The 27,598-nt window shown below is 40.4% G+C and overlaps 1 protein-coding gene across 3 annotated transcripts in view; it reads right to left on the bottom strand.

Moving 5' to 3' along the window:
• Nucleotides 1-13,323: 13,323 nt before the first annotated feature.
• The window catches only part of SMC3 (structural maintenance of chromosomes 3), a 37,474-nt gene continuing 23,199 nt past the window's right edge, over nt 13,324-27,598 (bottom strand). For all 3 annotated transcript variants that reach the window (XM_082720197.1, XM_082720198.1, XM_082720199.1), the window contains exons 18-29: nt 25,600-25,750; nt 23,365-23,517; nt 21,310-21,461; nt 20,205-20,363; nt 19,337-19,444; nt 18,348-18,456; nt 17,407-17,654; nt 16,902-17,114; nt 16,309-16,500; nt 15,978-16,155; nt 14,382-14,488; nt 13,324-13,738 (exon numbers count right to left, since the gene is read on the bottom strand). In XM_082720197.1, coding sequence (XP_082576323.1) covers nt 13,667-13,738; nt 14,382-14,488; nt 15,978-16,155; nt 16,309-16,500; nt 16,902-17,114; nt 17,407-17,654; nt 18,348-18,456; nt 19,337-19,444; nt 20,205-20,363; nt 21,310-21,461; nt 23,365-23,517; nt 25,600-25,750 — 1,842 coding nt within the window. In that variant the 3' untranslated portion in view covers nt 13,324-13,666. The remainder of the gene's footprint in view (nt 13,739-14,381; nt 14,489-15,977; nt 16,156-16,308; nt 16,501-16,901; nt 17,115-17,406; nt 17,655-18,347; nt 18,457-19,336; nt 19,445-20,204; nt 20,364-21,309; nt 21,462-23,364; nt 23,518-25,599; nt 25,751-27,598) is intronic.

Raw genomic sequence — 27,598 nt, 5'->3', positions numbered from 1 at the left:
GGTGGCCAGCCCTGGACCCATTCCATTCCCCCAAGATGTCAGTAGAAAAGTTCTAAACAAAGAAATACTTCATAAGATCCTATTTGAGGGCGTCTGTGGTAGATTAAAGATCAGCAAAACTGTGACCACTCCCCCCATACAGAGGTGCGGGCCACTGCCCCTCACCTTGGAACTGGGCTGGGCTTCCGACTCGCTTGACAAACTGAATAATGCGCAAGTGATGTCCATTCATGGCCCGGTTTCCACTAACACGACGCCAGACACAGGAATGATGCCACCTTGTACCCTCTAGGTCAGCCCATCTCTTCTCACTTAGGCAGCTGCCATTGCTACTCTGTGGAACAGAGTCACCTAGCTGAGGGCTGCCCGGATTCCTGACCCAGCAGATCAGGAGACAGAATAAAATGGTGGTGATTTCAGTTTACTGGTTTGGGTGTCATTTGTTACACGGTAATAGATGCCGTATCGAACGCGCCGGAGGGTAGGGCAGCTGGCTACTGAGTCCTTTCTAATGTGAGTACACACTCCCCTTTCTCGGGGTGTCGTGAGGTATTCTCATTCTACCAGAGAGGAAGCGGAGACAGAAGTTAGCCAACTGGCCCGTGACCACACAACCGACGAATGGCGGGACTGGGATTCACAAACCCTCCTTTTTTCTAGAATCCACCAATACTGCCTCTCTGGATGGACAGAGCTCCCCTGGGCCCCTCCCCATATGAGACAACAAGCCTGGACGTGCAGTGTTGGTGGCACCAAGGGCTGGGGACTCAATGCTGGAGTGAGGGTCCCAGCGCCCCGAGAGAGCTGCCTCCAGGATGATGAATGAGCGCAAACCCCGGGCCCAGCCTTTCTCCATCTGCCCAGGCCCCCTCCTCAGGCCTCTGCCGCCACAGCTGTCACCATCACAGCCTCCGATCCAATTACAGACCCCAGAGCCCCCGGCTGCCTCCTCCTCCTTCTGCCACTGCGTGCACCGATGGCAGACACCCATCCTGCCTGGGAACAGCGCTGAAGTCGGAGGACAAATCTGTCAAAGGCAGTGCCAGCTGCAGTCATCCCCGCGGCCCCCACCCTCTGCAATCATTCCCAGAGGTCTTAGGCGGCTGGGGTTGAAGAGGGACAGGAATGAGGGCCCTGCAAAGGGCCGTGTGGAATCCTGCAGTTGGCTTTGTTTAGACGTGGAAGTCCACACCAGGCCTGGGCTCTGCACCTGCTGCTAAAGGAAGTCACCTCTGCCGCCCACTCGGGACACATACATGAGCACGGGCACATGCCCGGAGGAAGTCACCTCTACCTCCCACACGGCTGTGGCTCAGGAGACCCCCCGCATGGATTAACTCGGCTTCACCAGTTACTAACCTGGAGACTCGGGGCTTGTTCTAACCTAAGCTTCAGTTTGAAACAGTTCTTCAGAGCATCTACCTTATGTTTTCATATACCAGGTCCTTACCATATGCTTCTTGGTAAAGCCTGTCATCCCCCAAATCTTTCTATCCATTCCCTCTGTGCGAGTCCTGACTCCCACTTTCCTCTCCCTTCCCACCTCCCCAACATGGATGCAACCAGGCTTGACCACAGCGCCTTCGTGCTACTCTTCCCCTGGTTCCCCTGAGAGTCTGTGAGCTACCGTCCCTGAGGTGGTCTCCATCAAACGGGTTTCAAGGATGAGACATCTCAGAGGAAATCATCAGTGGGTGAAAGGAAGTTTCAGGTGCTGCAACTGAGGCTGAAGTTTTTGGAGGGCTTAGTGAGAAAAGAGGTTTTTGGAGGAGGAGGGGCAAATACGGACGATGAGTGCTTGAATGAGGGCAGCAGGAGATGGCCAGCCCTCTGGACAGGAAGCTGTCAGAATGAGGTCCTGAGGGCCTCCTACCCATGGATTCAGAGGTCAGAGCTGGGTTCTGGCTGCCAGACACGAGCCATGGGGGGTTTTCTTGGTGGCCATACTCACACTGGCTGAGCAAGGGACCACCACTACACTGGTCCCGCTCATCCTGGGTCCTGGCCCCCCAGAACCTCTGGTGTACCCGGGAGGTAGGAGGATGTCGGGGGACTATAAGGTCCTCCAGCTGCATGCACTGTAACACAAGGGCTGCAATTATCCCCCAAATCATCAACAGGCATGGGACCTCAGCTGGGAGCTTCTGGGTCCCTTCTATTAAGAAGGTTTATGAGTCAAGCTGGTAGGTTTAAACCCACTCTCCCCTCAAGATGGGGATTCACTGAAGGCCCTCAAGTAAAATGGGGGAGGTGGCACCCACCATGGTGGGTCAGGGTGGGGACCACTCTGGTTTATTGTCTCTGTTGCCCCAGCCCTGCAGTCCAGAGGCTTTTTCGTGTAAAGTTCTGCCCATTTCAGGGACCCCCAGCTCCCTCAACCGGAGGCTGCAAGCACTTGACCTTAGTACAGATGTCAGTTTCATTTCCCATTTTGGATAAAAATACTACCAAAAAAAAAGTGGCGCTTTCCTTGGCGTAGATGCCTCAGGAAGGACATCTCCCAGATTTGAACCTCAGGTTCAGGTCAAAGGTTTCAACAGGCCTGAACTTGAGGCCAGCGGAGCTCCCTGCTGGGCCCTGGCACAGACCGGCTGATTCCAAATCTCCAGGGGCAAAGCCATTTTGCAGAGAAACTGCACCTTCCACCACCACCCCACGTACAGCTGATGAGGGGCTAACAGCTTAGAGCTGCTCCGCTGTGCTAATGAGCTGGTATATGGGGTCCTGCATACACGTCTAGACAAAGTTCTGGCAAAATTATTCTAGATTATTCCCTAGCCACCAGGCTCATCACTAGGGTGGGGCAAAGTAGACCCTGCAGAGCACAGCTTCTCTCGAATATCCACTCTCCTCTATGGGGAGAACCTCCTCAGAGAGAACCATGGGGAAGACAGAAATAGAGTCTGTGGGAGAAGTCAGTGGGGGGCAGGGTGGGGTGTGACAGGAAACGGCCCACCCGCAGATGGAGGCTTACTGATGCTGTGGGCCTGAGAGGAGGACAGGCCTGCTGGGGCCCGGCTCTGTCACTGAGAGCTGCATGGCCGTGAGTGGGTAAAGACCTCTTTGAGGCTCGGTCACTTTCTTTGGAAAACAGGGGCAACAGTTTCTCTCTGAAGTGATAAGGCTCCCCTGCTGTAAGGAATAGAAACCACTGAGCACCGAGCCCGCCCGGCATTCAGTAAGTGCTCAGTCAGCTGTGTTGTCATTCATTCAACACTCACTGGATAAGAATGACAAAACAAACAACAAAACAAAAAACAGGCCTCATGGTGCTCACAGGGTAAAGAATCTTAAAGAGATTTCACTTAAACAAAGGTAAGTAAAAGAAGATAAAGTTTTTGTTTTTAAAGTGTGTGGCGTAGGAGGAGGTGGGAAGTATGGGGCTAGAGAACGTATTTGATTCAGAAGATCAGAGCTTTGTCCTTGCCCCTGCTGTGGATTCACGCTGTTGGAGCAAGAATAGACTGTGGAGGTCCCAAAAAGGGGATGTGACTTCCTGAGAGCCCAGAGCCTTTGGCCTCATAGAACAAATAAAATTGTCCCGTGCTCCACCTGCCTCCAAACCGCTGTGTTTAACACTTGGTGACCTGCGACTATTCCTAGTTCTATCAACTTCCATATCCTTCTCTACCTCCAATGTCTCATTTCTTTTATTTTTTTAAAGATTTCATTTTTATTTATTTGACAGAGAGAGAGATCACAAGCAGAGAGAGAGGGGGGAGAGGCAGGCTCCCCGCCGAGCAGAGAGCCTGACGCGGGGCTCGATCCCAGGACCCTGAGATCATGACCTGAGCCGAAGGCAGAGACTTAACCCACTGAGCCACCAAGGCACCCCTCAAATGTGTCAAGTTTCTGCTTAGACATCCTTCTACATCTACAAACTACAAAGTGAGGAATATTGCTTTTAAGATTTTATCTATTCATTTGAGAGAGACAGAGAGAGCACAAGTAGGAGGAAAGGCGTAGGGTGAGGGAGAAGCAGACTCCCCAGTGACCAGGGATCCCAGCCCAATGGAGGGCTCAATCCCAGGACCTGGAGATCATGACCTGAGCCGGAGGCAAACACTTACCCAACTGAGCCACGCAGGCGCCCCAGTGGGGAATAATTAAATGGATTTGAGGACCAAAAGAGAACAGGGAGGGGTGGCACTGGGTGGGGAGTCAGGATCACAGGCCTGCTCTTCTGAACTAGAGGATGAACGAGAACTGAACCCAGGCTCTCCTCCAGGAAGGCTGAGCTCTAAGCAGCATGTTCAGGGAAGGGGCTGGGGTAGTGGCAGGCCCTCAGTTTTTTTAAAACTGGGAGCAGAGGATAGGGTTGGGGGAGGTGAGAGCAGCTGAGGGTTAACACTAGAGAATTCCAGAATCAAAACCCTCAACCAGCACCCCACTCTGCAAAGGTGCCTGTGAGTCATGCGGAGTGAGAGGAAGAAGGGGCAAATCCTGGTTTTGGATTTGCAACTCCTTCTTGGCTACCCTCTGAGAGCCTACATAGCCCAGGATCTTGTTGCAACAAAGCCTCCTGCTGTTGCGGCTTGGCCTGTCTGGGGGTGCGGAGTGGGATGGAAGAGGGGAGGCAGCAGGAAAGAACAAAGCTCCACAAATAGTGCTCAGATTTGTACAGGGCTCTGAAAGCAGCGGGTTCAGGGGGAACTCTCACTCAACGCCAGCGGCGGAGCTGAAAGCATTGGCTCCATCTTCCTTCCAGTTGTTTGTCAGCAGGCTCCGCGCCCACACAGGGGCGGGGTTTGAACTCACGACCCGAGGTCAGGAGTCACATGCTCTACTGACGGAGCCTGTCAGGCATTTTGAGTTTTAAAAAGGAAGCCAGAGAGGTCTGGTGGACCCCGGAGACCAAGAAGCTATTCTCAGCTCCACCCTCTCTAATTGGAATTTTTAAGCAAATTACTTCACCCTCATGGAAGCTCAATTTCCTCTTCTGGAGGTTGGGGTTACCACCGCCCACCTCTGTCCTTAAGTGAGATGATCAAAGGGCCTGCCTGGTACTTAGGAGGTAATTAATAACTATGAAGTCACATACACAAGGCTAGCCTGGATAAATCAATACTCTGAAAGGCTAATCTCTGTCTCTGAAAGGCTAATCCTCATGCCTCTGCCCATGGGATCAGGAGAGCCACCTGAAATCAAACGTCTCTTTCTTCCACTCCGCTAAAGGTAGAGGTCAGACGCCCCAGGAGCACGTCCACAGGAAAAAGAAAACAAAAGGGTCACAGGAAAGATCTCTTCAGCAACTGCTTCAGTAGGTTCACTTTCTAGGAGGTTCTTCTGAGCTTTAATTGTACACGTGAGACGACAGACACGCTCCTTCTCGGAACTGAAATGCCAGATTGCGTATTGATCTGCTCATACCTTAAACTCCTGTCTGTCATCCTGAGTTCCCAGCGGGGTCATCAGGTTAGCATCACGCAGGACAGGATGGAGGCCGACGTGCAAGCCCCACTGAGGGACAGAGGGCAGGGCTGTCTGCACACAGGCTCCCGCACACCTGCTCAACAAGGGGGCGAACATGGTTCTAAGTAGTATAGAAACTAGACTTCTGGAACAACCCAAAAGAGGATTTTCTTCAAGGCTACAGGGGTCCTAATAAAGTTTCTAATAAGAAAATAAATCAGCGGGGCACCTGGGTGGCTCAGTGGGTTAAAGCCTCTGCCTTTGGCTCAGGTCATGATCCCAGGGTCCTGAGATCTAGCCCCGCATCCAGCTCTCCGCTCAGCGAAGAGCCTGCTTCCCCGCTCTCTCTGCCTACTTGTGATCTCTGTCTGTCAAATAAATAAATAAAAATCTTTAAAAAAAAATAATAAATAAATAAATAAATAAGAAAACAAATCAGCAAGAATTCCTGTCATTCTGTGAGCAAATTAACCTAATTCGGACTCAGTCCTGCTGGGGAGATGACTTTGAAACGGTCAAAAGAAAAGCAACATAAAAGGTGAAGACGTTTCAATTAAGGGATGCCAGCTTAGAGTCAGAAATCGTAGATAAGGAACACTAAGACGATCCCTTTGGGTGGATACAAGATTCAGAAGGCACAGGCAGAAAACAGTATAGCTCTGGGCAACAAGAAGGGCTACTGAGGAAAGGGCTGCTGCACCACTTTCTGAAGAGCTGTACACCTGCGGCAAGCACTAGGTACCTTGGCTAAAATACCCAGTTTATGACTGAGCCAGAAGCAGTTATCACTTAGCTCAGGAACTCCTGTAATAGAGAAATTTCAAGAATATCACACCTTGACCTTGAGGAATCCGAGAGGAAACAACTGGACGGAGAAAAGCCAAGGGGTTGGCACGTGTCAAGGGCCCCCTCTAGCGGTCTGGAAATAAAAGCAGTTAATTTGGGATTAAGGATATTGGGAGGAAAAATAGCAGGACACACAAAGCTGACCAAAGCCTCGACCTCACCACCTTTTCATCATCATTCTAATTCTAAGGTGGGAGTAGATTCCTGTTGGAAAAACCTCTCCCAGCAAAGGATTCTGCCTTAGACATGGCCTGGTCCTTTACAGTCTCCATGACCTTAGTCCCAAATGATTTGGCCTTAAACCCATGTCCTTCAAGTTCAATTTTCTTTTTCACCTGCATGCACACTTCCAGGTTATCAGTTCTTAAAACCAGCATTTTTAATTACTGAGTAATTTCAGACTAAAATTATGAGGCTAGCGCTGGACCTGGTATTACCACACACTTAAACGTCTGTGTGTTATGTAATCAGCACACCAGGCGCTGGTCTGAAACGACATGGAACCCATAAAAGAGAACACGCAAATGCTAGTGTTCCGTTTGCAACAGAACTCAACCCACCAATGTGATGACTCGAGAGAGTCAATATACCCGTGTTCTCCTCGCAAACCTAATCCCTGTGCTGCCTCGTTTCCCCATGCAGCTTCTGGCTGCCACAAGGGCTCTTACACCCAGGAGACACTCTGTCTCTAGGAAGGGGGGATGGAGTGCTATGCGGTGGCAGATTTATGGAGCTACACTGGCATCTTCCACGCAGAAGACTGGCAGCCAGGAGTAATCCAGTCCCCCTAGGACACTAAGCGAGACAGATGATCAGATGCCACCGAAATAGGTGACGTCTAAAGAAAAAGGGAGGAGGGTATGGAGGGAAAGGCTGAAGAAAATAAAAGTGGTGACTCACCCTTCAAATCTGTTACTCTGTGTGACACAGAGGATCAATCAGCACTGTACAAATATGACACATCTTCCTTTTCATGGTGAAGTAGGGGGGACAAAGTACTCAGGTATTAGAAAGCTGACTCTAGTTAGGAAAGTCAGCCTGTGTGTGCTCACTTAAGTCATTTAGGTCCTACTTACTTGGGTGTTAACTTGGGTTTCAAATTTCCTCATCTACAGAGGTATTAGACTAAAAAGAAAAAATCTTGTTATTTTTAGATCTAAATATATCCCTGTGTACAGGGTCCTGATATTTTTAGTGCAAAGAAAGTGTTGAACAAAAGAAGCTGTATTTAAGGGGCACCTGGGTGGCTCAGTCATTAAGCATCTGCCTTTAGCTCAGGTCATGACTCCAGTGTCCTGGGATTGAGGCCATCGGGCTCCCTGCTTGGGGCAGGGGAGGACGGGGGTGGAAATGAAGCTGTATTTAAGAGCAAATGCTTTAGGAAAATCTTGAGCTTCTGCCATACTTATTATTCCTCCTAGAAATGTAACTGAATTAATAATCTTTGTTGAAAATTACTTAATGTGACCAAAACAAAGGTCATGTTTCTAGAAATTTCTGGAAATAGATTCCATTGTTTATCCCAGAGGAAAAGAAAGAGCTACCTGTTTCTCCCAAAAGGGGTACGAAAGCTAGGGAACAACGCTTTCACTACTGCTTAATCTTAGAAGATAATTTCTACCTAATTACATACAATTAAAAATAAAGGAAAAATCCTCAAGTAAGGAGAGAAAGGCCTCCTTATTTTCTAGGTACTGGGTTAACACTGTGCTGTCACCAATTTTAACTGCATTAATATGCATCTGTTTTCTATTTACTCTTCGCCTGCTTAACATAAACAACATAAATACACAAACTTGGGTTAGTGTTTCAGAATAGGGACTTAGGCCTGAGTAAAAGGTAAAGAATGAACGTTATTTCTAAAACTGTAAGAATCCTTAAGTCAGAACAAATTTACTGCACCTCTCTGGCAAGCATCCCAGCAATGCAATGCAATGGTTCTCCTTGTTTAAGGAGACCATCTGCTGCTGGGTGACAACAGAATCTCAATACTGTTCTCTTTTCAACATTGGTATTCTCCCTTCGTGGGAAGCTAAATGAAAGTGCTAGTCCTTGGGGTGCCTGGGTGGCTCAGTGGGTTAGAGCCTCTGTCTTCAGCTTGTCATGGTCCCAGGGTCTTGGGATCGAGCCCTGCATGGGGCTCTCTGCTCAGCGGGGAGCCTGCTACCCCCTCTCTCTCTGCTTCTCTCTGTCAAATAAATAAATAAAATCTTAAAAAAAAAAAAAAAAGGAATTAACCAACTGTTTTGTTACTGTTTTTGCTTCAAGTTTTTACCTAAATTCCAGTTAGCTAACATACAGTATAATACTAAAAAAATTAACCAAATGTTTTTAAAAGGAGTTACTATTGCCTTTTTAAAAAACAAAGAAAAAAAGAAATCCTCCAAAATCCGTCTTTCACCTTTTTCTGTACTTCTAAGACACAATTCAGAGTAAACCATTTCTATAAACTGCATCATTTTTTTTATAGCAGTTGGTATTTTTTTTCGTTTTTAAAGATTTTTATTTATTTATTTGACAGAGATCACAAGTAGGCAGAGAGGCAGGCAGAGATAGAAGGTAGGGAAGCAGGCTCCCTCCTGAGCAGAGAACCCAATGCAGGGCTTGATCCTAGGACCCTGGGATCATGACCTGAGCTGAAAGTCAGAGGCTTTAACCCACTGAGCCACTCAGGCACCCCTAAATTGCATCATTTTTTAAAAAAGATTTTATTTATACATTTGACAGCGAGAGAGAGCAGCAGCAGAGGGAGAGGGAGAAGCAGACTCACACCAAGCAGGGAGCCCGACACGAGACTGCATCCCAGAACCCCAGGATCATGACCTGAGCCAGCCACACACTCCAAGCTGCATCATTTTCTTCAGAAGTTGGTACTTTTCCATTTTTCTATTCATTAGAATTAACAATTTCTATTCATTAGAATTAATAATCTTATGTCATCACTATGATAGAGCAAAGAATATAGTTTTGTTTCTTAAGTAGGCTCCACACCCAACACGGAGCTCAATGCAGGGCTTAAACTCACAACCATAAGATCAAGACCTGAGCTGAGATCAAGAGTCAGGTGCTTAACTGACTGAGCTACCAACACACCCCAAGAATATGGGTTTTAAAAACATTTACATTCTGGGGCATCTGGGCGGCTCAGTCATTAAGCGTCTGCCTTTGGGGCTCAGGTCATGATTCCAGGGTCCTGGGATCGAACCCTATATTGGGTTCCCTGCTCAGCTGGAAGCCTGCTTCTCCCTCTCCCACTTCCCCTGCTTGTGTTCCCCCTCTCGCTGTACTCTGTCAAATAAATAAAAATCTTTTTTTTTTTTTTTTAAGATTTTATTTCTTTATTTGACAGAGAGAGATCACAAGTAGGCAGAGAAGCAGGCAGAGAGAAAGAGGGAAGCAGGCTCCCGGCTGAGCAGAAAGCCCAATGCGGGGCTCAATCCCAGGACCCTGGGATCATGACCTGAGCCGAAGGCAGCGGCTTAACCCACTGAGCCACCCGGGCGCCCCAAAGAAATAAAATCTTAAAGAAAAAAAAATGTACATTCTATGTCTCATTATTTAGGTGCTCACTGGAGTTTCATTATAAGGATATTCACGAGGAGATGCTTAAGAACACTACTAAGTTTTAGGGATGCCTGGGTGGCTCAGTTGTTGGGCATCTGCCTTCGGCTCAGGTCGTGATCCCAGAGTCCTGGGATTGAGACCGGCATTGGCCTCCCTGCTTGGCGGGAAGTGGGCTTCTCCCTCTTCCACTCCCCCTGCTCATGTTCCTTCTCTTGCTGTCTCTGTTAAATAAATAAAAAAGATCTTTTAAAAAGTATGTTACTGGGGCGCCTGGGTGGCTCGGTGGGTTAAAGCCTCTGCCTTCGGCTCAGGTCGTGATCCCAGGGTCCTGGGATCGAGCCCCACGTTGGGCTCTCTGCTCTGCAGAGAGCCTGCTTACCTTCCTCTCTCTCTCCTGCCTCTCTACCTACTTGTGATCTCTCTCTGTCAAATGAATGGGTAGAATCTTTAAAAAAAAAAAAAAAAAAAAAAAGTACGTTACTAAGTTTTAGAATGATGCTATACAAGTAACTTCCCTTACCAAAATCTGTAGTACGGAGGTTGGTCACATCAGAACAAAGCTATATATTATAAACTATACAACAGTCATTTCAACCTCTATACGTAGTGACTCATAATGAAAATTTTGGGGGAGATGCCTAAGAAACATTTTAGGAATATTAGAAAGATACTATGCTTATATAACCCTTTGAATGGGGACTTACACAGAACATTTCTTACACCAAATTCTGTCAGGGAAGATCAAATAAACAGTTTTTAGAGAGCATGCACATGTGCAGGGGGGAGGCGCTGAGGGAGAGGGCAAGCAAGCATCTCAAGCAAACTCTCTAAAGAGTGTGGAGCATGACAAAGAGCTCCATCTCAAGACATATCATGATCTGAGCCAAAATCAAGAGCCAGACGCTCTTAAGACACCCAGGGGGCCGTGGGAAGATTAATCATATTATAGCAAAACTAGAGAATTAAAACTAGAGCAAAACTAGAATATACACTTAAACTCTACAGAGATTCAACTAGTCAAAATGAAAGTGAATATACATATGGTCAGAGAACTCCAAAACAAGAGATATTCTATAAAGCACATGAAACATAGTACTTAGAACTGTCAAGACATGAAAAAGACTGAGAAACTCACAGACCAGAAGATCTAGGACAGCTAAATGTAATGTACTGGAAATACTCTTGAGGGATCTGGGGGTAAAAAGGGCATTAGTGGAAAAACTGCAATCTGAATATAATCTGGAGTTTAGCTGATGAACTAAATGCATCCACACTGAGTGACTAATGTACCATGGTAATTGCTTTGGGCTGAACTGTCTCCCCCAACCCTCCCCAAATTTGTATGTTCAAGGTCCAACTCCCAGTACCGCTATATGTAACAGTATTTGGAGAAAAGGCCCTTAAAGAGGTGATTAAGTTAAAATGAGGTCTTAGAATTGGCCTAATCCAATCTAACTGGTGTCCTTATTTGAGGAAGAAATCTGAACCTGTAAATTTATTTTTAAAAAATGTTACCGTTCAAAAGACACCATTTGGAAAGCAAAAAAACAATTCACAGCCTGGGAGAAAGTATTTGCAAGTTCTACCTGATAAGGGACTTGTATCCAGAATATGCAAGAACTCTCACAAATTCAGTTGTTTATTTTTATAAATAAATGTATATATTAATATATAATATATATTAATATATAAATATTAAAATGATGTATGGAATATATTTAAATAAAATATATTAATATATAATATATATTAAATATATATTTAAATACATAGATATTTAAGATTTTATCCAACAGAGAGAGCAAGCATAAGCAGGCGGAGCAGCAGACAGAGGGAGGCAGAGAAGCAGACTCCCCATTGAGTAGAGAGCCTGGGATCATGACCTGAGCTGAAGGCAGATGCTTAACCGACTGAACAACCCAGGCACCCTTGTTATATTCTATAATAAGTAACAGAACTTTAAAATGTACAAAAAATATGAATAAGCATCTCACTAAAGAAGAGACACAAATGACAAGTACATGAAAAGATGCTTAATTAACATCATCAGTTAACAGGAAAATGCAAACTGAGATCACAAGGTACCAATCCACATTCACAAGAATGGCTGGCTATAATAAAAAGAATAACAACTGTTGGTGAGGATGTGGAAAAACCGTAACCCTCATGTATTACTGGTGGAAATGTAAAATGTGCAACTGTAAAATAAGTAAAAGGTGCAACTTCTTTGGGACAGTGTGGCAGTTCCTGGGATGCTTGGCTGGCTCAGGTACAAGAGCACGAGAGACTCTTGATCTTGCAGTCGTGAGTTTGAGTACCATGCTGGGTGTAGAGATTACTTAAATAAAATGAAAAAAAAAAAAAAGGAAAGGAAAAAAAAAGTTTGGCAGTACTGAATATGTGAAAAAGTTACCGTATGACCAACAATTCCAATCCAAGAAAAATGACAACATATATCCACACAAAAACTTGTTCATGAATGTTCACAGCACTGTTATTTATAATAGTCAAAAGTGAGAACAAGCCAAGTGTCCAACTAATAGTTGGATAAACCACAGTATATATTCCTACAACAGGTATCACTCAGCAATATAAAAAAAAATGAATTATGTGCTACAACACGGATAAACCTCAGAAACACACTGAGACAAGTCACTCATAAAAGGCCCCACAGTGTAGGATTCTATTTGTATGAAATGTCCAGAGCAGGCACAGCCATAGTAGGAGACAGAAACTAGATTTACAGTTGCCAAGGGATGAGGCAGGTGGGAGATACAAAGTGAGTGCTAATAGGTATAGGGTTTCTTTTTGAGGTAATGAAAATGTTCTAAAATTAGACTGTAGAGATGGCTGAACAATTCTGTGAAAATACTGAAAAAGTACAGAATTGCATAATTTTAATAGATTTTATGGTCTATGAATTAAATTTCAATAAAGCGTTTTAATAAACGTAATAAACAAAAAGCAAAGACCTCATCTGAGGGGGGAAAAGTTTCAACAGTAACGTTTTCCAAACTTTTCCTTAATCAGATAAACAAGGAAACTTTAGGACTTAAACTTTTGACTTAGTGTTCTTAGCTGCTCTTAAAACTGTCTTCCCAAATTCTAGTAAATACACTGCCCTCTTAAATTAAAAATTATTTTTAAAGAACTGTTACAATGAGTTAAAGCGAGGGTTCTAATCCTCACCAAGGGTCATAATCCCCTGGGGGAACTTTAGAACTACCAATAACCAGAACACCACTCCAAAAAGATTCTGATTCAACTGGTCTATGGAAATACACCAGCAGTTTAAAGCTACCCTGTGGATTTAAACATGCAGCCAGGACTGGCAATCACAGATTTATTTCAAAAGAATATGAAGCCACGTTTAAAAAATATTCTTTTAGGTGAAGGCAGATCTTTTCTGGCAAAACAAAGGCAAAACAAAAAGCAAGATATTTAAGAAAAATTTGTTTCTAATCATAAAACTATAAATAAAAAGCCACATAAAATACTAAATTAGTCATAAACCAATTATTTAATTGAAGCTATAAAAAAAGAGGCAATATAATTGATAAAATAATTAGGAAAGAATATTTAGCATGTTTCAAAAGATTTAAAACAGGAGCAGGACACTTTACAAAAAGTTGTGTGGGAAATAAAATTCTTAAACTATAAGTAGAAATGTAACATTACAGAGTATCTTATAAAATACAATGACAGAAATATAAAAGGGCTATGTATGCTCTACGTCTGAAAACTATTAGTAGTGACTACATATTTAGATTTAAATGTACAGTTCCTGGGTATGAGATTCATATTACTATACACAACTTCCAAACCAGTGGACAATATTTTCCGTTTAACCATGAGTAGTATCATCTTCTACAAAGTCTTTGGCCATCTCTGCTGTGATCACGTCAATATGACTAACCTGAAGAAAAAATGTTAAAAACTGTGTTAAACCTTAAAACACACACACACACACACACACACACAAAACAAAAAAACCCACCAGTGTTCTTACTGTATAGAGTAATATTTAAAACATATGGCTTACTGCCTATAAATTTTACATACCAAGTCAAATGAGTCTGCAACACTGATAGTAAGATTTTTATAATGGTGTTTGTTGAAAGCATTGAGTTTTTAAAAATATTCTGCATTTTAGAATTCTGAAGATCTGGGTAAATACTAATGTCTAAATATCAAACCGTGTTTTTTCAGTTTTTATTATTTTGCTATTTCAAAGAATCTTAGGGCTGAAGACATTAGGAAGAGCTGGGTGGCCCAGCCAAAATAGAAACGACTATATATAAAACTGCTAAAGACTGTGCACTGAATAGATAAGACAGGAAGATATTGTCTCTTAATGCTGATAAAAATAAAATCAATGCAAGGAATGCCACAAAAAAAATTGCTACAACTTCACAGGCATTTGAAAGAAAAGCTTTTTCTTTACAAACTCATCATAAGCAACAAATTTCTAGGTTTTCCTTTATGATTTAAGTAACAGAAAACAAGAATTTGACAAGTACAATACAAACTTAAACTCAATGTAAAAAAAATTTTTTTACCTTATTTCTAAATTTTACACCATAGAATTTGTCAGCTGACTCAAGCAGTTCAGGCCTAAAAGTAGTTGTAATAAACTGCGCATGTACAGCAAGTTCCATAATCATATCTATAAAAAGAAACAGTAATTTAATAAAACCCTTTTTTCAATAGATCTGAACATTTAAAAATCAACTATCCTCACCCTTACCTAAAATTCAAAATAGCTTTGTGACTATTTTGTGACTTTTTCATGCACATTATCTGCAAAATTACGAACTTACTACTCTCTTACATTAGGGATAGATTTTTTGAAGATTTTATTTATGTGACAGAAACAGCAAGAGAGAGAACACAAGAAGGGGGGGGTGGGAGAGGGAGAAGCAGGAAGCCTGATGCGGGCGCTCAATCCCAGGAACCTGGGATCATGTCCTGATCCGAAACCAGACACCCAACAACTGAGCCACCCAGGAGCCCCAGGGATAGATCTTTTACCTCGTATCTTAAAGTTACAGAATATGAAGCAGCAGCAGCTACTTATAACACAGCATTAAGTCAGAGAGCAAAACAAGTTTTCTCACATAAAAAACAAAGAACAATGTTCCCCTGCTACCCACATATCCAAAGATCTTTTGAATTTATTAAAGATCAAATATAGATTCTTTCTTTTTAAAGATTTTATTTTTTTTAAGAGAGTGCGAGTGAGCACTAGTAGAGCAGGGCAGAGGGAGAAGCAGGCTCCTCGATGAGCAGGGAACCCCACATGGGGCTCGATCCCAGGACCGAGATCCTGACTTGAGCCGTAGGCAGAAGCTTAATCGACTAAGCCACTGAGGCACCCCAAAATATAGTTTCTTTAAATACAGAATCAACATTTAATGTCAGGGGCTATTCAAACATTGAGAAAAACAAGTTTTAAAAAGAGAGACTTCTGGGCACCTGGGTGGCTCAGTTGGTTAAAGCCTCTGCCTTCGGGTCGGGTCATGATCCCAGGGGCCTGGGATCGAGCCCCACATCAGGCTCCTTGCTCAGCGGGAAGCCTGCTTCTCTCTCTGCTTCTGCCTGCTGCTCTGCCTGCTTGTGTTCTCCCTCTCTCTCTCTCTCTGACCAATAAATAAATAAATAAAAATAAAATCTTTAAAAAAAAAAACAGACTTCTGCATAAAAGTTTAACTGAAGTAGGATTTTCAATTTTCAATGGATTCAACTGATTCAATTTTCAATTGATTGAAACATCGACCTCTCACAGAATTAAGCTTTGTAAAGTAGTCTAATGCTAAATTCTTAAAAACGTATTAAAATAAATTTTAGGGGTGCCTGGGTGGCTCAGCTGTTAAGCGACTGTCTTCAGTTTAGATCATAATCCCAGGGTCCTGAGATCAAGCCCTGTATGAGGCTCCTTGCTCAGCCAGAAGCCTGCTTCTCCCTCTTCCACTCCCCATGCTTGTCTTCCCTGTCAAATAAATAAATAAAATTTTAAAAAATAATAATAAATTTTATTTACAGAATATACACCCTGTCCAATCGCCCTAAATATCTTAGGCAACAAGAATGCACAATCAAAGAGGCAAGCTATCATTTTTAAGCAAATTCCCATTTTTCAGTACAAACCAAACTACCTGACACAGCTTTTCTGTGCTGGGCATCCAGAGCCTGGTCAATCTCATCAAACAGGTAAAAAGGAGCTGGGTCACATTTCTGAATAGCAAAAATCAGAGCAAGAGCTACCAAGGATTTCTGTCCACCAGAAAGCTGTTGCATTTCTCTCATTTCACCCTGTTTTCCTGTAAATGACACCTAAGAGAAAATTTAAATGAGTTAATACCCAAAAAGGGGTAGAATCACCATCACCTCTTAAATCACATAGAATGTACCTATTTAATTTGTAAAATATTCCACAAATTCCACTATGGTAATACTGGGGAAAATTGGATATAAAGGTATTTTTACCCTAATTCCAACTCCAGTGAACTGGTCAACTGATGGGACGCTGCTTTGTGACCCAGAACCCCTCTCACTTTCACCACTTCCTTCTCCTTCATCCTGAGACTGACTGCCCTCCACATCTCCTTTCTTCATTACCAAAGTAGCTTTGCCACCAGGTACCAACTTCTGGAATACTTCACTGAAATTCTTTGATACCTTAAAATGAATGAAATGAACAAGTTACAGGGTGATTCAAATATAACTTTTGCATAGGTGGCACTGCACATATTATTTCTTAAGGCAAAAGACAAATATTTATTTCTTAAATATATTTAAGAAATATTAAGAAATATTTATTTCTTAATATTTAAAATATTAAAATATTTAAAACCAATCACAAATATTTTAACAGCAGCAACAGACTGAATCCTTTTAAGAGTTGTGTAGTATGTTCTAACAGTATGTTAGAAAACTATATGCTGGATTTGTTCACTTGTATTAGTTCCAACTATCAGTAGGAAAAAAAACTTTATAAAACCTTTATGAATTGAATAATAAGCTGAATAACAGCCGAAGCTTTTGTCTTGTGTGAGCATTAAATACAAACAGAAACATACCTGCTTGAAAGTTAACTGAATAGCTTCATATTTTCGAAGTTCAAGTACGTTCATCAGTTCCATGATTGATTTGTACCCCCTATCCAACTCTTCTTGTCGTTTTATTAACTTTTCTTTCTGCTCAGAGAAATTCACAAACTGATCTAAAGCTTTTTTGTTAACATGGCTGTACTTCTTCAATTCTGTGTTGCACTGTTCAAGTTTTCGAAACAACTACAAAGAGAAAAAGATGTATAAATAAATTCACATGAAGAGAAATTTGCAACAAGATTTCAGATTTAAGGGGTGCCTGGGTGGCTCAGTGGGTTAAAGCCTCTGCCTTCGGCTCAGGTCATGATCTCAGGGTCCTGAGATCGAGCCCCGCAGAGGGCTCTCTGCTCAGCAGGGAGCCTGCTTCCCCCCTTCTCTCTCTGCCTGCCTCTCTGCCTACTTGTGATCTCTGTCTGTCAAATAAATAAATAAATAAATCTTTAAAACAAAACAACACAAAAACTACACAATTTACCTGTTTGAGACTCAGTGTTTGGTACTTTTCAAATGCTTCCTGGGGAAGTGAACCAAGCTCTCGAATTTTCTTCATACACTCCTCTTTCTTCTTTAGTAGCATGCCTTGTCGATTTGTCATCTTTTCTAGTTCTTTAGTATCATGATTTATAGCATCCATGTGTTCTTTTTCCATATTTTTCCAGCGTTCCATACTCTTCTGAAGTTCCTTAATTCCAGCTTCTGTTTTATCAATGGAATTATCCAAATCTAAGAGAAAAAAACAAATTAAGCCAAAATACCTACTTTAAAGCTAGAGCACTATCTGACCAAAGATTTTAATGGCCAAATCTATCAAAATAAATAGGTTTTAGGGACACCTCAGTGGCTCAGTCGTTAAGCATCTGCCTTGGGCTCAGGTCATGACCCCAGGGTCGTGGGACTAAGCCCCACAGAGGCTCCTTGCTCAGAGGGAAGCCAGCTTCTCCTTCTTCCACTCCCCCTGCTTATGTTCCCTCTCTATGTCTCTGTCAAATAAAATCTTTATAAATAAATAAGTAAATAAGTTTTAGGTTTTTACTCTTGTTTTACTGTGTAAATCCATGAAACATTTAATTCAGGACAAAATTAGGAGTGTACACGAGTCATTAGGTATATATTTCTCATTATTAAATGTTTATAAAAAATTTTAAAAATAATTTTCTTCTCAGCAACTAGGTGATAAGAAACTTAATTCACACTTTTGGCAACGACATTAGTAATTATGATCTCTTATAAAACTGTCACAAACATTTTAATAAAACAAAGGTTACTATTTATAATCAACCACTAAACTCCATTCACTATAAATTATTTATGGTGATGGAAAACACAAAATTATTAGTGTACACTTTTGCTTAACAACTTTATCAAATAAGCTAATTTTTAACAAAATAAAAAAATTTTTACTAAATAAAAATTCACCTTCTGATCGTGCCATAGTATCTTTTACTCTTTTATTGATTGCTTCAAGTTCTGAGGTTGTAGCAGTGAGAACAGTACCCCCTTCTGTCTCTCTCAGTTCATTAAGTTCCTACAAGATAAAAGAAACTTAAGATTATTAAACCACAGAATAGGAATTGTTAGTTTCAAAATTTTATGACTTTAACAGTTTCCAACAGCTGTTGCTTCTTCTGCATTAACGTGTAAAATTTTATTTAATCATCCAATTCTTGATATACATTTGTATTATTAATTTTTTATTATAATCCTATGAACATTCTTGTTATCATTCTCAATGAAGTATAATTTATATCCAATAAAGTGAGCTAATTTTAAGTGTAGAGCTCAGTGAGTTGTGACAATGTATACACCCACCACAATGAAGATACAGATTTTTTCATTAAACCAAGAAGCTCCCTTGTGACCCTCTATAAAGTTCCCTCTACTCATGGCCCTAGAAAACTATCATTCTGCTTTCTACTGCTATAGAGTGCTTTCACCAATAGCTGTTATTATGAATAACTATTCAAGAGAGACAGAAGTACACTTTGTATAATTGCAAATATCCATTAAAGGGGGGAAAAAAGTAATGATACAATAACTACAAAATTTCTCAGCAAGTGACTATACTGAGAAAACATTAGTAACTTAACACTTACTGAGTACGTAGAATGTGCCAGGATAAACATACAAAACAGATAATTCTGTTATGCTCATTTTTTAGAACAGGAAACTGAGGCTTAGGAATACTACATTACTTGCCCAAGATCGTACACGAGATGGCAGTACTAAAACTCCAACTCATGGTAAATGTTTTCTGTCCCCAATGCTCTCAATCAAAGCTCATGGTAGATGAGCTCTCATCAACTCATGGTAGATGCTTTCTGTCACCATGCTCTCAATCAAAGCTCCTCAAGTGTAAGTTCTTTCAAAAGGTTATGGTCATCAACAAACCCACAAAAAGAATATACCTGTTCTACTTGGTCCAAGCGTTTCCTCAAATTCTCATTTAGGTATGTCTCTACTCGAGTAATGATACCTTCTAATTTAATTCTTTCATTTAGCAACTGTCTGTTTTCCTGGAAGAAAAGAAAATTATGTCCACATAGGCATGCACATTTCACACACAGGAATGCTGTTATCTGCTGTCCTATCCACTACTTGTGTTCAAATGACCTACAATGGAAAGCCCTGTATTTTTTTCATTTTCCGTCTTATTTATTCAGAATGCTTCGTTTGTGTGCTTGGTTCTTTTTATAAGACATGCTGCCAAAAATATTTATCTATTTTTCTTTTTTTTTTTTTTTTAAATTACTATTTACATCTCTATGTACAAAAATCAGTGTCTAATAAAGGGGTGCCAGAGTGGCTCAGTCAGTTTAACATTCAACTCTTGATTTTGGCTCATGTCATGATCTCAGGGTCCTGGGACTGAGACCCAGGTTGGGCTCTGTGCTCAGTACAAAGTTTGCTTGTCCCTCTTCCCCTGTTCCTCCCCTCACTCATGTGCAAATAAACTAACAAAATCTTTTAAAAAAATGTTTAATCAAAACAATATTAATTATAGTCAGATCAACAGAGACAGCAAAGCTAACAAGCTTGATCTTACTACTAACTGAAGTGCATTAAAATAAAGATAAAAAAACGAAGAGTTCTTGTATAATCCTAACATACCCACAATGGTTTAGAAAAACTTATTTACTCTCATGGGTACAAGAAGTTCAAGTTTATTTTTCTATTTTCTCAGAGTTCCCTTCTTTCTCGTTCCCTTGGTAGCAATAAACTTTTCGCAATAGCCAATTATAAATGAAAACTTATATTTTTATAAATTGTACTTGCCTGCTGAAGTTGACGAATTTCATCATTCAGTGCATCTACTCTCTTCTGATCTTCCAGACTAAGTTGTGAAAGCAAATCAGTTCCCAGTTCTGCTTTCAACGATTCTCTGGTGGACTCCATAGCATGCAAGCTTGCTTCCAAACTTTGTAAGCTACGTTGCTATGTGACAGATTATCCACTTATTAATAAAGGTATTAGTTACTGTATTACTTACAACAGTGAAAAACTGAGAACATTCTATATTTGATATTAAAGTGAACTAAAGGGGCTCCTGGGTGACTCAGCGGGTTAAGCCACTGCCTTCGGCTCAGGTCATGAACTTGGAGTCCTGGAGAGCCTGCTTCCTCTTCTCTCTCTGCCTGCCTCTCTGCCTGCTTGTGATCTCTCTCAATAAATCTCTCTCAAATAAATAAATAAAATCTTAAAAAAAAATAAAGTGAACTAAATTTTATCAACTCAAGTAACTATTAGGTATCCACTTAATTTGATAATTAGAACTAAGTAGCAGTAAGAAAAATATTTATGATACATTACTATTGAGGTATGTGGGACTAATCACAGTCCATGACTGAATCATATAAAAATCTTCTGGCATATTAATAAGAACAAAAAGAAAAGACTGCTAGAATGTGTTAGGATGGTATAGTTGGACAATTAAAAACTATGATTTTAGTACTACTGATGAACTATAATAACAGTTTTTGTCAAAGCTTTTGAGACTAGTTACTTGTAATTTAGCAATAATAGTTTGTTTTCTATCCTGTTTAGTATAATTTGGATAAAAGAAAATATTCAAACAATTCCATAAATAGTGCTTAACAGACAAAAAATGATTACTGACAAATTAATGATCATTAGAAAATACTATTACGCCATAACTCAAAATGTCTACTTGTTCAATGAAGTTGGACAATCTGAACGTGGACTGCAAAAGGAGACTTTGGGTACCCACGGGTGTAAGTGCAGTACAGATACACAGACAAGTCTAAAAGTATGGGGCTACAAGAAATGGAACACATGAACTCCAATGGATAACCAATATACAGTATATCCCAATTCTAAATACTTAAAATAAGTCTGTAACAAAAGAGATATACTTACGAACCTTTGGCATAAAAGTCTTCTCTGACTGCTGCCTCTTCTCTTTTAGCATCTTCATTTCTGATAATATGCTATCTCGAGATGCTTTAAATTTCCTTTGCTGGGTCTCTATCTGCTGCATTTGGTTCATCAACTGATCAATTTCATTATTAATCCATATACAAGGCTAAGGAAAATTTTCTCTAGTTCTTTTAAAAAGTGTGTATCCCTTCCCTTTTCTTTACCTCCAAATAAAAGTTATTTCCTCAAATTTATGGACCATAACAATGCTAAATTAAATACTATACTAAGTGTGTTCAACCATGAAGTAGCTTAAAACATTTACCCCACCATTTCTCTCTCAAAATAACCTATGTGCTTTACTTATAAGCTATATAAGAACAAAAATTCTTGGGAAGCCCTAAGAGAATCTAAATGAAGTATATTTTTTGTTATCTTTTCATTCAAGAAATATTTACTATATAATCTATTGTGCTTAAAGCACTATAGAAGGTAGTTGTGTATGAAAAGGAGACATCGCCCAATGTAGAAAAATAATACCACCATCCAAAAAAAATAATTTGGATTATCAAATACAGGAAGGTAGTTGATGTATGTTGTCAATATCCTCCTTTTTCTTAGTGTTCCCCAAAGATTTCTTTGTGCCAACATCTTGCCAAATTTGGCCATTTCTAGATACACTTTGCAAACCCCTGCAAAGTCAAAACTAACATGTTTATTTACCTTTTGCTTGTGCTGTTGCTTGCACTGATGGTACAGAAGGTATAAACTCACTTCAAAAAAAAAAAAAATTACCAGTTTCAATTAAAAATATCCCAGGGGTGCCTGGGTGGCTCAGTCATTAAGCAGCTGCCTTCGGCTCAGGTCATGATCCCAGGGTCCTGGGCTCGAATCCCACATTGGGCTCCCTGCTCAGTGGGAAACCTATTTCTCCCTCTCCTCCCCGTTCACGCTCTCTAGCTATCTCAAAAAAACAACAAAAAACCCCACAGTCACCTTTAAGAATATTCCAATGTCGGAGCGCCTGGGTGGCTCAGTGGATTAAAGCCTCTGCCTTCGGCTCAGGTCATGGTCTCAGCATCCTGGGATCGAGCCCCGCATCAGGCTCTCTGCTCATCAAGGAGCCTGCTTCCTCCTCTCTCTCTGCCTACCTGACTACTTGTGATCTCTGTCTGTCAAATAAATAAATCTTAAAAAAAAAAAAAAAAAAAAAGAATATTCCAATGACTTAGTAAAAATGGTTGTTCTTGATGCTGGAGTACCTATATATATATATTAAGTAATCTTCACATCCAGTGTGTGGCTTAAACTCATGATCCGCAGATCAAGTATTGGATGTTCTACTGGCTGAGCAAGGCAGGTGCTCCTTAAGTATCTGTATTTTTTAAATTGTGTGATGTAATTTGAAGTACATAAAAAGCACTTTTGCCTTATACCAAAGAACTGTAGTTATTTTAAGAAAATGCACAGGTACAAGGTTTCTGTTGTGAGCTAAACTCTTCATGGGACTCTTCTTCACGATACTCTTCATGGAACAGCAGTTTTATTTGGAAGAATTTAGAGTATGATGTTTACTAAGACTTGGATTTTAACAGCCTTCTTCCATTAATAGTACACCTGTACCAAATGACCTTGAAATAAAAACTTAATGCACATTTTTTAACCCCTATGTTTAAATTCTATGCAGTATGTGGCATTAGAGAGGCCCCCAACCCTTCCGTGAAACACTAACCTCACTTTCCTTCCACAATTCTAACCATCCTCCTCAGTTTCCTCTGTAACTTTAAATTTCAGTGCACCTCAGGTTCTCCACTCTCAGAAATACACTGACTCACTGCTATTAGATTTAAATGTTAATAGCTAAGGAAACAATGTTACAAGAGTTTTTCCTTGTCTTTAGAAGTTAACTTCTGACAACATAAGCTCCCATGATTTAAAAAATAAAAGTCAAATGTGGTTTTTGTCCCCACTGCATATATGAAAAAACACACAACACGTAAAAGATTATATATTTCAACCCAAACACAATTCTCCACCAAAGCACAAGACAAAAAGATATTTTCAATATTTCTGCGCAGGTTTTCATTGAGCTTTGCTTCAAGCTCACCTAGTTCTTCTTCTGCTTTTCTAACATCTTTCTGCAATTCAAGTCTAGACTTCCTTGTGTCATAGTAACCTCCAGTTAGAGCACCCCGATGACTTACTTGGTCACCTATAAACAAAGCACAAGGAAGGTAGAAATTCTGTGTAACAATTTCTTTATTCTGTGATAAACTGATTTAGAATCAAACAACTAATTTAAAGGCTTTACCTACTTAATGGGAATTTAGAAGGATTAAACCCACTCTGAAAAATGTCTGCTTTCCAGCTGTTAGAATCTACATTTTAAAAATGTGCCAGAAAGAAGTGCTAAGGACCAATGATGATAGGTCAAGAGGACAAAGGACTAGAGTTTGGAATTCCACTGGCCATATTTGGGAAAATGTGAACATCAGTGGTAATAATAATGGCAAGTCTAGAGAAGTTGAATGCTTCTAAAAGCACAGAGATAGGGGCACCTGAATGGCTCAGTTGGTTAAGCATCCAATTCTTGGCTGCAGCTCAGGTCATGATCTCAGGGTGATAAAACTGAGCTCCATGTCAGGCTCTGCACCAAGCATGAAGCCTGTTTGAGAGTCTCTCTCTTCCTTTCTCCCCACTCCTGTTAGCTCGCTCTCTCTTAAGAAAAAAAAGAAACAAAAATACAGAAGCCTTCACAGAATTTAAGAATCACCATTTGGAAACCCCCAGTGTATTGAGTCAAACCAATGGTAAAAGAAGTTGTGGGCGTGTGGCGCCTGGGTGACTCAGATCATGATTTCTGGGTCCGGGGGATCAAGCCCCATGTCCAACTCCAAGCTCAGCAAGGAGTCTGCTTCTCCCTCTCTCTCTCTCTGCCTACCCCCTGCTCATGTTTTCTCTGTCTCAAATGAATAAATAAAATCTTAAAAAAAAATTTGTTGGGGAACCTGATATTCACGTTTTCTTAAAGGATAGTCCCACATAGCACACGTATCAATTACAAAGAGGAAAGGGCATCTTAACAACAGAGAGACTGCTACTGGTCAAACTTAACATCATTAGCAGTGGGACATATTGTGGGATGCAGTAAGAAGTACACATCACTCATGTCAAGAACGTAAAACCAAATCTAATGATGAAGAAACAGTTAAAAGGCAAATTTAGAAAATGGAACATTATGAGAAAGTCAATTTCCTGAGGGTGGGAAGGAAAGGAGCTATCCTATATTGAAAGAATCCAAAGAGGACTTTGCATGCATCCTTGATTGGATCCCGGAAAGAAAAGTATTTTGGGAAAACTGGGAAAATTTTAATGTAGGTACTTTTTAGATGATGATGATATTGGGTTATGTTAAATTTCTTAGGTGTAACAATGATACTTGGGGTTATTAAGAAGAGTGTCCTTATTCTTATGAGATATACAAGCTTAACTTGTAGAAATAAAGTATCATAATTTTTATAACTTATTCTCAGAGGTAGTCCAAAACAACAAAAAATTATCTATAGAGATAAACTGGGGGGGGGGGTGGCATGGTACCTTCATCAGCAAATAAATTACACAGAAAAGGAAAAAAACTGAAAAATGAGGACATATGAACTGATATACCAGAGGTTCTTAACCAAGACTCCATGACTTAGGTAGGAAAAAAAAATTTACATCTTTATTTTTATACTAACTTCAAAATGAAATTTAGCAATTCCTTCTGTTATCACAAAAATCACAGTGGTATTATCAATACTTGTAACTTCGTTAACAAGAGAAGTTAACAGCTATTTTCTATCAGATTATATTTGTTACAAATCTTAAAATATTGTTTACATGTATCAGTACTTCAAAGTTACATTTATTAGACCCACTGCTAAATCTTGTTTTTAAATACCTTCAAGAGTAAATTACTGTCATGCTTAAAAAAATATTCTGATTACCAAGTCAATTATGATTGGTTTCTTTTGTAATCCAAAGTATTTTATTTTATGCACTTAAAAACATTCTGAGAAAGGGCTCATAGGCTTTACCAAAGAGCCAAAGGAATCCACACAACAAAAGGTTAAGAATCCCTACTACAGACTAAATGATTATACTTAAAGAGACATCAACTAAATATAATGTGTAGATCCTGTCTGGACTCAAACAAACCATTTAAAAATGACAAAAAACTGGACATGAATTTTGAAATACTCTTAAAACTAAAATGGAATTTATCTGTTCAAAGCTAAGAATTACTATTACAAACCTTCTAGGGTAATGCAGTCCATAGTGAAAGCACGAGCTAGCTGGGTTGAAACTTCCATGCTACGGCAAATAAGTGTTTTCCCAAACACATGTTTGAAAGCTTTGTCAAATCTGGGATTGTACCTCAATTTACTTATCATAGGAATCGCATCCTAAAAACGAATATTTTGTCAGCAAAGAAATCACAACATAGTTAACTAAAACATATTAGAATTATGAATTACATCTTTATAAAATACAAATAAACACAAATGCCTTCATATTTCAAAACTACTTTTGGTCTGAAGAAGTTAGGAAAATCACTTTACTGAAATATCCTGGAAATTATGTTCATGTAACCATCCAAGTTTTCAAGAGCAGAGAAAAATAAGAAAAAGTTTAGTGGCTCTGGAGTCACAGCTCAAGCTCAAATCCTAGTTCTGACACTCATCAGATGTATGTTCTGGACAAGTTGCTTAACTTCTCCATTTAACAGTTATTTCATCCATAAAACTGCAGGAACAGTACTTTCCTGATAAAGACTAAAAAAACTAGTATCTGAAACACAGAAGATAGCATCTGCCACACAGAAGGGCTTAATAGGGGTACCTGGGGCTCAGTCAGTTAGACGTCTGACTTGATTCTAGATCGGGTCATGATCTCAGGGTTGGGAGATCAAGCCCCATGTCAGGCTCCATGATGGATGTGGAGCCTGTTTAGATTCTCTCCCCCACTCCCTCTCTCTGCACCCCCCCCGCCACCAGCTTGTGGATGCACTCTTTCTTAAAAAAAAAAAAAGGGTAAATAAATGTAAACTAATAGTATTTCCTCAAAATGTTTTCATTTTATTATATATGTCTTAAATATTCAGGAAAATATTTTTTCATATAAAATCTTCCTTTATAAAATAAAAATAAAAAAATAAAAATAAAATAAAATCTTCCCTTTTTATGTTCTTCTAAACTGTTAGGAAAGAATTTTTCTAATTCTCAAATTAGGAAATACAACCTACACACAGAACAATGCAACAAATATGGTAAGCTTAAACCAATAATTACAAAGAGAACACCAATGTAACTATCACAAAGGACAAGAAATAAAACACTGCTGACACTAAAAGTGCGCCCCTTTCCTAATCACAAACAGGTTACCTGTTGGAGGTGACCACTATCACATAACTTTTGTGATAACCATTTCCTTGTACTTCTATCATCTAAATTTAGTTTTATGTATTTATTTATTTACAAGATTTTATTTATTTATTTTGGGAGGGTGGTGGGAGGCAGAGGGAGAAGAGAGAGAATCTCAAGCTAACTCCCCCCTTGGCATGGAAGCCAAGTCTCAGCTGATGTGGGCTTAGTCTCAGGACCATAAGGACCATGACCTGTGCTGAAATCAGGAGTAGGATGCTTAACCAACTGAGCCACCCAAGAGTCCCTTTCCTTCCACACTACGTGCATTCTTGAGTCTTGGTTCAATCACAGCATCACATTTGTGATATCTGTGAATTTTTCCTCCCCAAAACCTCAAGAATAATTTACAGATTTAAAAGAAGAAAAAAGGTGGACCCTTTAAAGTAGCTTTTAAGATTCTCACTGTAGCAGGGTGGGCATCTGGGTGGCTCAGTTGGTTAAGGATCTGCCTTCAGCTCAGGTCATGATACAAGGGTACTAGGATCAAGCCCTGTGTGGGGTTCCCTGATGAGTGGGGCAGGGTGGGGCAGGGGTGGGGTGTCTTGTGTCTCCTCCCTCTCGTGCTCTCTAATAAATAAAGAAAAATCTTAAAAAAATATTCTCACCGACCCACTTAAACTGTTATCATTATCACTGAGTTTCAGCTTTAATCTTAGATAGGACAGTAAAATAGTTGCTAATACCATCAACATTCTGAAACCACATACCTCAAAGCCATTACATTTTTCTCAAGAACACTTTCTGGGAATGTTTTGAATCCATTTAAACATACACCAGCAAGTAACAAAAACACTGTTTTCAGAGCCTATCACCTGGCTAGATGTTTTT

This window comes from Mustela nivalis, assembly GCF_964662115.1.
Source record: "Mustela nivalis genome assembly, chromosome: 2".
Classification (NCBI taxonomy): domain Eukaryota; kingdom Metazoa; phylum Chordata; class Mammalia; order Carnivora; family Mustelidae; genus Mustela; species Mustela nivalis.
This window is presented reverse-complemented; position numbering and strand designations above follow the sequence as displayed.